The sequence below is a fragment of the Chiloscyllium punctatum genome, chromosome 37, assembly GCF_047496795.1.
Source record: "Chiloscyllium punctatum isolate Juve2018m chromosome 37, sChiPun1.3, whole genome shotgun sequence".
Lineage (NCBI taxonomy): Eukaryota > Metazoa > Chordata > Chondrichthyes > Orectolobiformes > Hemiscylliidae > Chiloscyllium > Chiloscyllium punctatum.
Window position 1 is genome coordinate 65,406,201 of NC_092775.1, and position 12,122 is coordinate 65,418,322.

The window sequence follows — 12,122 nt, forward strand, 5'->3', positions numbered from 1 at the left end:
AAACTGTTCATTTTCAGTTGAGTTGTGTGTCAGATATGAATTTATGTTAGTGATTAAATATTTAAGTATCACTTATGATTGCTCCATTCATGGCCAATTCAGTAATCTCTTTCAACGAGAATTGACTAAATACTCAAAAAGAATAAATATGATTAGCTGGAAGGAAAGAGCAAGAGAGTGGCACTGATTGAGGTCTGTGCCAAGTACGACAGTACTGATTGGGCTTCCAGAGACGTACAAAAGTTATGTAGTTTGTTTTTTTTTCCTACTGTTTTAAGTGCTTGCCGCCTAAACACCAAATCAACTTCTGGAGGTAAAATGCACTATGATGTGCAAAGCATTTGTTCCTGTTATTTTATCAAATTAGCAGAATTATGTAATCCCCTCCTACTGCAACTGCAGAAATAAGCAAATTTGGTACAAGTACAGTGAGCAGTAGATTGTATTGAACCACAAAGAACTGTACTTGAACACATTGAGTTTACTTTGTACACCGTGGCATTGGGAGTTAAGTCTGAAGCATTTCAGAGTTAACAACCAAGTGGGATGGCATGTGAATGCTTCATTAGATGTAGGGAGTCATTTGGATTGTACTGTACAAACGCCTACATGCAAAAGATTGCTGTATGGATAAGTGAGATTTTTTAGTTGCAAAAATAAGGAATTAGTTACAACTGAATTATTTGATTTCCTTTTAAGCATTGAGACTTTTCAATGGGAGTATGGCTATGTTTCCTTCTCTGCCACCTCCCACTGTACAGTTAACATTTACACCTGTAAAGTTGTGCACAAAGCCTGGATTTGGTGTGCCAGTCCCTCCAGTGACTGACCAGCAAGTGCGAACATTGTTTTCCTTTCCCCACACTGCAGATTTTTACATTGAATCAGATGATTTCGATACTGTTTTGATAATTCAGCTGCTTTATAATTGTGTGCCAATAAGTATAAAAGATATTCAATGCCAGCTCTCAAAGGCATGGGGTGCTTAATGAGTAACAAGCCAGGAGAGAAGAAATCAGGAAGCTTGAAATTAAAGTGTCGTTCACAAATATTGGATTTGGGTAGACCTTGAAGATGATGATGGGTCAGGAGTAAATTCCATGCTGGAGACCTGATGGCCAAAATGGGACTCAACTGATATTTAATCAAATATACCATTCAAGAAAAAGATTGCAATTACATGGTGCTTTTCAAACAATCCTTGTTTCTTTCCATTTCATGTATGGATTGTTTCCTTTGCAACTCATATTGCAGGTATTACTATAAAGCGTAATGGCTAAAGGTGGGAAAACTCGTTATCGCATCAGTTTTTGCTTGGAAACATATTTTGGGGATTGCTGTAGCTTGTTTGCTGAAAGCATTCCCATGTTTTTACTGCCTACACAGATCAAGAAAGTGCAAGTTCAGTCACTGCTCTGTACTGAATCAACTACAGCAGGGGAGAAGAACTTCATACAATCCCAAGACTAAAGGAAAAAGATATCCAGGGTACCTGCTCCTGGCTATTATATAGAGATCAATGTTGTAACGTGTGCTTGTATAGCTGTTTCTATATTGTATATTACAGTGGTTAGAAGGGAATTATATACTTAGTAATGCCAAAAAAGTCTTGTGCCAACAGAAATTTCCATCAGTAGCATTTCTTCCAGTCCTGCCTTGTTCTTAATTATGAGTTCTAGATGCTGTCCAAGGCCTAATATCAATTTCCAAAAGAGTTTGATTCGAAAGTGAACAGCAAAGTTCTGACTTGACATATTATAGCCCTTGTTTCTTCTTTATCTATACTACTTGTTACCTCACAAAAGAATTCTAGTAAATTTGTCAGGCATGATTTCCCCTTCACAAAGCCATACTGATTCCAATTAATTAGACAATGTATGTCTAAACACTTTGTTCATGAATTCTTTGTTAAACAGATTATAGGGAATGGCAGTCCCTGTCTCTAATACAGGACAGCAGTCACTGAGTATATTATAGAGAACAGCAGTCCCTGTGTACAAAGGAACCTCGATTTTTACAAGTGAGATGGGTGGGCACTATTTCATTCGGATAATTGATTATTCGGTTAATCGATTCAATGCCTTCCCTATGGGGCTCAGAGTTTTCTGTTTAGTCTGCTCCGCGTAGGTAGCAGCACCGCACATGTGAACCCCATCCCCCGCCAACACTGCCTCCCCCCCCCCCCGCCCTGCCCCTCGTGTCCTCCCAGGGCAGCTGGAGTGGACACCAACAGTAAGACTGCTGCTGCTTTTGTGGGGTAAGTTTCCAAACAGCATATACATGTTCACGCACTCACAACTTTGTACTGCAACTTTTTGACAATTTCTACCTCTGCCCTGTACAGGACAATGTTGGAGAGATTATCTGGGGGAGGGGGATAGGGTTTAGGGTACACCCTTGTGTAGAACTCTCGGGAGAACATGGGAGAAGAGAGGGCTGGGAGTCAGTCATTTGGAGGCAGTGCCTGGGCTCCCATCGATGTCCAGGGCTGTTGTCTGCAGCGTTTCAGTGAGTCAAGATCGTTTTTAGTCACTGTAAACAAAAGACATGATCAGGGTTGAAACAGCTCTTTGATGTGATGTTTCTATCAGGACCTCGATCTCCTTTGGATAATCCAATATTCGGATAATCAAGGTTCCTCTGTATATTGTGGCTAACACTGCTGCCTCACAGAACTGGGGACCCAGGTTCAATTCCAGCCTCAGGCAACTGTTTGTGAGGAGGTCACACATTCTCCCTGTATCTAAGTGGGTTTCCTCTGGATGCTCCAACTTCCTCCCACAGTCCAAAGATGTGCAGGCTAGATGGATTGGACGTGCTAAATTGCCAACAGTGTCCAGGGATCTGTAGGTTAGGTGGATTAGCCGTGGAAAATGTAGGGGTACTGGGATTGGAATAGGGTAGAGGGGTGAATGTGGGTTCGATGCTCTTTAGAGAGTCAGTGTGGACTTGGGCCGAATGGTCTGTTTCCACACTAGGGATTCTGTAATTTACTTGCATTCTCAAAAATTTTTGTCTTTCACAAACTTGGCTATAGTATGACCACTTTCCTCATCCAAATAATATATAGTAAACATTGGGGTCCCAGCTTTGATCCCTATAGCACACCACAAGTTAAAATTTGCCATCCTGAAAATACACTCTTTATCCCAACTCTATCTTTTATTAGCTAGTCAATCAACCATCTATGCTAATATCCTACCTTTAATACAATAGGCTCTTGTCAAGTAGCCTAAAGTAAATGCCTTCTCACAATTCCAATATATTACAACCCTTGCTGCTCCTTTATCTATACTTGTTACCTCATAAAAGAATTCTGGTAAATTTTTCAGGCATGATTTCCCCTTAAAGTCATACTGATTCCAATTAATTATACTACGTATGTTTAAACACTCTGCTCTTGAATTCTTTGTTTAAACAGATTCTACTATTTTCCCAAAAACAGATATTAACTGGCCTATAGTTCTTTTTGTCTCCTTCCCTTTTTAAATAAAAATGTTACATGAGTAGTTTTCCAATCCTTTGGGACTTTTTCAGAATCTAAGGATTCATGGAACAGTAACACCTGTGCATCCAATATCTCAGTAGCTACTTCCTTTAGTGTCCTTGGATGCATTCCATCAGGTCCAGTTGCCTTATTGGTCTTGGGCACAATTTTCTTTTTAGCTGCTTCCAAAGTATGGCAATGTGGAAGCCAATTAAGACACAGTAATAACAACAACAATGTAATTGCCAGATTTCTTTATAATGTTTGATTGACAGGTGCTTGCCAGGATATATACAAATGCAGCACCATTAATCAAACTCCTGGCATAGGAACTGGTTTGAATGCAAAGGATCAAGCTGGTAATTGCAGTTCTTGTTTAACTTTAACTTGCTCATTTGGTCATACAGTTTGTGAAGGTGCTGCTGTGTATGGCCTGCTGCTCGTGCAGTTCCTTTTTATTTTCCTTGCAAGGATTAAGTGGAAAAAAAGACTTGAAGGTGGCAGGTAGAGGACAACAAGTAGTATTTCCTGTGAAAGTCCTACAGCTTCCAAACCACGCGTTATCCGTTTGACACTTCTGATCATAGTTGAAGATTAATAGTTTACTCTGCATACTCCTAGAGATTTGAGTTTTTCATTTTAATCAGAGCTGGTAGTTTCAACTCAAAAAGATGACATCCCTGCCATGTCAAATGTAATTTTCTATGAGATGGTGACAAAATGTGCTCTGCTTCCAGAATATTGTGCTAAGGTTTTAATTCCAGCACTCTGCCTTTCTCTTTTTATAGTCACCCCTGAAGAATAGACAAGGTCTCTGTTTGAAAGGAAGATGGCACCTCTGATAGTGCAGCCCTCTCTCAGTACTGGGAAGGGGAGATTTGTTTAGACTTGTGTGTGTTTAACAGCAACACTTCTCTGGAGTCAGAAGGTTGAGAGTTCCAGTTCAACTCCCATAATCTAGACTGCCTGTTTTTAGATTAATTGGAAGAAAACCTCCAACTCCTGGCACTGGAAATTTGCTCAACTCTGCCAGCAGTTTAAGATACAGGCATAAAGAAATAGAACATTACAGTGCAGTACAGGCCCTTCGGTCCTCTGTTGCGCCGACCAGTCATACCAATCATTGTGGCATTGCATTGGACACAGGCCTCCAGTCTGAAAAACAGCCCTCTACCACCACACTCTATCTTCTACTTTTGAGCCAGTTCTGAATCCAAATGGCTAGCTCTTCCTGTATTCAAATGAGATCTAACCTTGCTAAGCAGACTCCCATGAGGAACCTTGTCGAACGCCTTACTGAAGTCCACGTAGATCACTTCAACCGCTCTGTTGTCATCAATCCTCTGTTACTTTTTCAATAAACTCAATCAAGTTTGTGAGACATGATTTCTCACGCACAAAACCATGTTGACTATCCTTAATCAGTCCTTGCTTTTCCAAATATGTGTAAATCCTGTCCCTCAGGATTCCCTTGCCCACCACTGATGTCAGGCTCGCTGGTCTATAGTTCCCTGGCTTGACTTTCTAATCTTTCTTAAATAATGGTGCCACGTTACTCAACCTCTAGTCTTCTGGCACCTCACCTGTGACTTTCAATGATGCAAATATCTCAGCAAGGGGCCCAGCAATCACTTCCCTAGCTTCCCACACAGATCCAGGATACACCTGATCAGGTCCTGGGGATTTATCCAACTTTATGCGCTTCAAGACATCCAGCATTTCCTCCTCTGTAATATGGATGTTTTTCAAGATATCACCATCTATTTCCCCACATTCTATATCTTCCATGTCCTTCTCCACAGTAAACACTGATACAAAATACTCATTTAGTATCTCCCCCATCTCCTGCGGCTCCACACGAAGACTGCTTTGCTGATCTTTGAGGGGCCCTATTTGCCCCTAGTTACCTTTTTATCCTTTAATGTATTTGTAAAAACCCTTTGAATTCTCCTTAACCCTATTTGCCAAAGCTATCTCATGTCCCCTTTTTGCCCTCCTGATTTCCCTCTTTGTATACTCCTATTGCCTTTATACTCCTCTAAGAATTCACTTGAACTCTTCTGTCTGTACCTGACATACGCTTCCTCCTTTTTCTTAACCAAACCCTCAATTTCTCTATTCTAAAACTAATAGAATTATGGTCACTGGTCCCAAAGTGTTCCCCCACTGTCACCTCAGTGACCTCCCCTGCCTTATTTCCCAAGAGTAGGTCAAGTTCTTGCACCTTGTCTAGTATGTACATCCACATACTGACTCAGAAAATCCTTTGTGTATACACTTAACAAATCCCTCTCCCCTCACTGTGGGCGGCACGGTGTCACAGTAGTTAGCACTGCTGCTTCCCAGCGCCAGAAGCCTGGGTTCAATTCCCGCCTCAGGCGACTCTGTGTGGAGTTTGCACATTCTCCCTGTGTCTGCGTGGGTTTCCTCCGGGTGCTCCAGTTTCCTCCCACAGTCCAAAAATGTGCAGGTCAGGTCAGGTGAATTGGCCAAGTAAAATTGCCCGTAGTATTAGATGAAGGGGTAAATGTAGGGGAATGGGTCTGGGTGAGTTGCGATTCGGCAGGTTGGTGTGGACTTGTTGGGCCAAAGAGCCTGTTTCCACACTAAGTAATCTAATCTAATCTAAACCCATCTAACCTACACTATTCCAAATACGTCCATATGTTTGTCCAATGACGACTTGAATGCACTTAAAGTTGGCGAATCCACTACCGTTGCAGGCAAAGTATTCCATACCCTTACTACTCTGAGTATGTTCAACTTTATCGTGTAAATTTATTTATATTGAAAATTCTAAATTCTGAGAACATTACCAGTGTAACATTTCAAATAAACATCCCTCTCTGACCGTCCCTGTCACTACTGCTGTTTCATTGCAGATATTTTATTTTTTACAGATAGCTGACATGATGGAGCTGGAGGATAATGCAGTACAGAGCAGTAGCGATGCTGCTCCCTCAGGGCAGGAAGAACCCTCTGAGAGTGGCATAGCAGTGGAGACATCTGAGGCAGTATCTGCAGACAGCAGTGACACAGTTACCACCCTTGGCGTAGCAATCGAGGCAGACAATGGCTCAGGGGTTGATTCTGGTGTCGGTCAGAGCTCTGAAGAATCAGTGGTATGGCACCATATGTGGAACTTGATCATTGAGACTGAATATTTATCGTACTATGTGTAGTTTTGTATGTCATTAGACTAACTTGAAATCATCTGATAAGCAGCTTGGCAAAAGTTAAATTGTCTAAATGCATGAGTTGGGCATTCATCAGTCAACTTCCAGGTGGGAAGCTCAGTACATCGGTTTAATGCTGATTCTTCCCATTCAAAATGACTGGTTTGCAGTTCTTTAACAGGTCCATAATGAGGTAGTTCACAACCACAGTGTAATTCATTTAGCTACTTTAATTTTTGAAATGAAAATTTTGAGTCCAAACAATTTACTGAACTTGGGCATTTGAGCAATGCTAATTTGTCCAATGCTAATTTCTTTTAATCAGGTGAATGTGATATGGGTAGCATAGTGTCATTGGATTAGTAATCCAGAATCCAGTTAGTGATGTTGGTGCATGGGTTTAAATCCTACCTCAGATGTGAAATTTCAATTTGATGTAATCGCTGTTAATTGTTGTAAAAATGCATTCAGTTCCTTAATGCTCCTTTTAAGGAAAGAAATTTGTCATTCTTACCTGGATTGACCTACATCTGGCTCTAGACCTGGACCCACAGCAATGTTGTTAATTCTCTTTGAGCAATCAGGGAAGGACAATAAATGCTGGCTAGTGACACCAACATCAATGAATTTTTAAAAAGCATGCAATTTCAGTGAATCATGTCACAGTCTAGTATCAAATAAACATTTCTTTGTAATGGGACACATGTTGTTTTGTCACTTTTTGTGATCATATTAATTAATATCTAATTTCAGTTTTGCATCTCCTCTCTATTGTGTCATTATAATGTTAAGTAAAATCAAAATACTTCATAAAGGGTAACCAGACAAAAGGGGACCTTTACCAAAGCAGCAACTAATTGGAAAAGTGATCACTAGCTCTGTTGGAAATCTGGGTACTCTAAGTACTCTAAATTATACTGTTAACTGAAACTAGGCACACGTTGATATTGCTGTCCTTTTTTGTAGATAGAAATTATTAATGTCTGTTTTAAATTCTAAAATGTAATTATGTTTGGATGAAGAACAAAACTCCTTTACAGTGATTATATGTTGTTGGTATTGATTGGAATACAGCAGTCTTTTGGAAGAAGCTGTGATTTTTCACTCCATGTTTTAATAAATGTCTGCGTTCACTGGAGTTCAGAAGAATGAGAGCGGATCTCTTTGACACACAAAATTCTGGCTATGTAAGCTGGGAAAGTTTAGAAGGTAGTAACCATGATCTAAGGATATAGGAACGGAGATAAAATATAAGTTTTCACTCAGGCTGGTGACCCTATAGAAGTTTCTACCACAAAAGATGGTAGAGGCCAAGTCATTGAATATATTTACGTAAATAATAGTTTTCACCACCAAAGATGTTGCAAGGTATGTGGATAGAGAGAGTGAGATTATTGTGTTAAGATAGTCTATCTGCATGATTGTATTGAATGATGGAGCAGGCTGAGTGGACCAAATGCTCTTTTTCGTATTTCTTTATTTCATCATGCAGTTAACTGGGGGAGATATTCTTCGGACAATGATTCCATGTAGTGCTCTGAATTATCTTTGATTACAGTGAACCCAAAATATGCTCATTATCTTCTTTCCTTTTGCTCTGATATTCCAGGAGTTAGTTCCAGAAACTAGTTCCAGTACAGATGTCAGAACCATCACACATCTTCCAGACTCCTCTTCCGTTGCTCAGTCCACCATTGTGTCCAGTGTCTCTACAGTTACACAGTCTATCATGGTGTCTGAATCTGCCCAAGTACTGGTCCATTCCAGTGTGGCACCAGATGGTACCATGATCGTGTCAGACTCAACTGCTTCTACGTCCTCCGATCTTGGATCAGCTATTGATAAAATTATAGAATCTACAATTGGGCCTGACATTATGCAGAGTGAGTGCGTTTGGAATACTCTCAATGTAGGTCATTCCTGGTGATTATTTATCTCTCAAATAAAGATAGCACTTATTAGATATTACTCTGTAAATTGATTACTGCTCTGTAAAGGGAGCCTTGATACAATTGGAGCTTATTAAGTGGGAATACCTGGTTAAAAATAAATCAATGGATTGTTTGATTCATTCTCATTTTCTTTTAATGGGGAAATAAAATGATTTATTAAAACCAGGAAAAGGCACCTTAATGTTTTGGTTATTGGATAACGTATTGGCTATCATCGATTTGCAACATTATACTGAAAGTGCTTATTTAAGATGTTTTCTGCATCTTTTCATGTTTTTATACCTGATTTCTTGCATTTTAAATGAATAAGCTGCACTGTGTCATTGACTGTGATGATTTGTACTTTGCCAAGGTTGTATCGCTGTTACAAGTGCAGGGGATGAAGGAGCTGAAGTCACGCAGTACCTTGTGCTGCCATATCCTGATGATGGTGAGAATTTTACTTTGCTGGAATATTCTTTAATGAATTTAAGAGTGCACCAGTTTTCTACAAAAATAATCATATTTTTCCTCTGTATTGGATGGTAATTTTAAATTTTCATAAGTACACTGTACACTGGACTTCACTTTTTATAATAGGTGTATTAATTGCACTGATGTTTATATTGCTGTAGTCTTGCAAGTCATTAAGTGATGGTTCAATTTATCATCATCTGCTGGAGTGTTTTTGTCATTGTCTAACAAAATTACAAAATCTGACTTCTCGCAGTCCATTGTTCTCCATGTCTCTGGGTGGGGAAATAAAACGTAATTAGATCCTTCGTTCCAGGTGATTTATTTCTACAGTTTTTGGTGCCCAGCTACCCCTAACTTTGACCATCTAATATTTATTTTTAGGTGGTCCTATTGATTCCCAAATGTCCAACTCTCAGATGTCTAGCTCCAGGCTCTCCAATGTGTCAGGTGATGGATTAGGAGAAGGCCCAACATCCACTTGTGCAGACCATCTTGAGCAGCACGACTTGACTAACCTGGAAGACATGATGGAGGTGGTGGTGGTGCAGCAGTTCAAGTGCAAGATGTGTCCATATAAAAGCATCTCTAAGGACAATCTCATCAATCATATGAAGGATCGACATCTCAACATTGGTAATTGTCAATCCAATGTCACTACCCATGTTTGATATTTACTGTGTAAATTTAGAAAATGTTGGTATTTCCTCAAAGTTTTTAAACAACTGATTTCAGAGGTAAAAAACTTTTTTTTTTCCCTTTTACTAACCTCTGATAATGTCAGGTACAGTACTATTTGAGCATAGAACAGTCAACAAGTATTTGTGTTAGATATTAAACAAAGACAAAACTGCGGTCTGGTCACTCAGTGTGTCAGCAAACTAGTATAGAAAATGCTGGAGAAACTCTGCAGGTCTGGCTGCCTATGTGGAGAGAGAAACAGAGTTTGAAGAAGGGTCCTACTGGGTTCAATGTTAACTCTGCTTCTCTCTCCAGAGATGCTGCTAGACTGGCTGAGTTTCTCCAGCTTTGTGTTTGTTTCAGGTTTCCAATATTTTGTAATTATTTAACTCTGTTAGCCTCAATTTGCTAAGGGCAGATTTATGTCCATGCTGTTTTTGGATGTCAAGCCAAGCTTTTAAACAGCAATCTGTTTTCAGTCTGTTTCCAAACAACTGATCAGCATCTGAAAATCTCCCTGTGAGGTCTTTGTTTGCCCACCTATTCTTCATCTTTGGTCCCTGCGTGATCCTGCTATGCCAAGTGTCTACCAGATTGTGGAATGTCACCGGAGTTGACTCTTCTGAATCCAGTGAGTTGATGGAACAATACCATCATCTCCAGAAGAGCACCGTTAATTTTATATAGTGTCTTTAGCATAGTAAGAACATCCAAAGGAGCAATATCAGATGACATTTGGCAATGAAGACTCTGAGAAATATTATGATGGAAAGCTTTGTTAGAGAGGTTTTTTTTTGAAAGGAATGACATAAGACAGGCAGAAACATCAAGGGAGGGAGTTCTAAAGCCAATGGTGGAGTAATGAAACTAGAATGCAAAAAAAAAAGTTGAAGGAGTAGTGAGATCTTGGATTGAATGGGCAAAGATTGTGGAGCAATTTTTTTTTTGTAACTCAGAGATGAGAATTGTAAAATACCAAATTTGAAGGCAATGCAAATCAGAGCATATGGATGCTGGGTGGATGGCATTTCATGAGAATCTGGATATGATCAGGGGGAGCTTTGGAGAAGGTAATTTTTCTATGGGAGATCTGGAGAGTACTGGCTCCATCAATGGTAGGGGTGAGGATTTCAACATCAGATAAATTGAAGCGAAGGTAGAGAGTGGTGATTTGTAGGGAGTGTGCGGTGAAGCTCACCTTTAGGGTAGATGGAAAAATCTTAAAGTGAGTAATACAGCTCAGCCTTGGGCTGAAGATGGGCTAGACTGAGTGGCTAGGGAGAGATGTTTGATTGTCTTTGTCTTTGGTCTTCCTGCTCATTAACGGAAATTTCTGCTCATCCGTACTGGATATCATTTGAACAGAGCGGCAAAAACAGGCTCCCTAAAAAATGTTTACCAAAGCTATAATTAGTTTATTGCATCTTGCATCTCCTTTCTATGTTGCATTCCCTATCCTCCCAGTCAGTAGTTTCTGTGTATGATACAATTGGAATTGAGTGCTCAACTTGCAAGCATGAGCCTTGGTTTCATTGCCACACAGGTGATTTGTTGGAGTCTGGTAGATAAAAAGCTTGGTTAACAAGAGCCTACAAACTCTGCAGTAAGCAAATCCTCTGCCATCTGATATTGTCTCAACAAGTAAATCAAAGATGTAAGAGAAGTACAGATTTTTTAAAAAATGTGCATTCCTTTTGTTTTAGATTTGGATTACTTAAATTTACCTCAACAGTCCTTTTTGTACCTTTGCAGGATACAAGAATCTAACTTTATTTAGTTGAATGCAAATGTGTATTTTAAAATCTCTGAATGCATGTGTTTTTGTTGTCGAAACTAATATACTTCTGTCATTTGTTACCGATTATAGTTGAATGGAACTAGGAGTATGGGGAGGTAAAACTAAACTTTTATTTGAACATCCTTGCCAATTCCTAGGTGGCTTTCTGTCTAAGAAGAGAGGAAGGGGCCGGCCAAGGAAGCATAGTGCATCACCAAGACCAGAGGAAACTAAGGCTCAGGAACAAGAGCAAGATGAAGAGGATGATGACATTGTGGACGCTGGAGCCATTGATGACAGAGAAGGTAATGCATCCTGAGAAATTTGGGAACAGACATTTAAGTGTGCTTGTTTCAGAAGGAAAGAAGAACAGGAGATGGCACAACAGTCCGCAGTTGAAAGAAAAAGAGTTGACACCTGGTTATGTGTCAATATGCTGAATTCCTGCATAATTGAAGCAAGAAAATTGCTAATCTGTTTGCAGGTTTGAATGTGATTCCATTGCCATATTACAAGCTGATGATTTTAGTCCCACTACTTTAAAAAGTCCATATGGATTCCTTTATTTCTGTAATAAGTTCTTAGTCTATTGAGTT

At 39.7% G+C, this 12,122-nt stretch overlaps 1 protein-coding gene across 5 annotated transcripts in view; it reads left to right on the top strand.

The window, feature by feature from the left end:
* The window catches only part of znf335 (zinc finger protein 335), a 73,090-nt gene that overhangs the window by 3,033 nt on the left and 57,935 nt on the right, over positions 1 to 12,122 (top strand). For 3 of the 5 annotated variants that reach the window (XM_072556942.1, XM_072556943.1, XM_072556944.1), the window contains exons 2-7: positions 1,387 to 1,488; positions 6,388 to 6,609; positions 8,273 to 8,546; positions 8,968 to 9,045; positions 9,453 to 9,704; positions 11,685 to 11,831. In XM_072556942.1, coding sequence (XP_072413043.1) covers positions 6,397 to 6,609; positions 8,273 to 8,546; positions 8,968 to 9,045; positions 9,453 to 9,704; positions 11,685 to 11,831 — 964 coding nt within the window. In that variant the 5' untranslated portion in view covers positions 1,387 to 1,488; positions 6,388 to 6,396. Of the gene's footprint in view, positions 1 to 747; positions 1,255 to 1,386; positions 1,489 to 6,387; positions 6,610 to 8,272; positions 8,547 to 8,967; positions 9,046 to 9,452; positions 9,705 to 11,684; positions 11,832 to 12,122 lie in introns of those variants that run through there. The other 2 variants (XM_072556945.1, XM_072556941.1) reach the window with 2 other exon arrangements.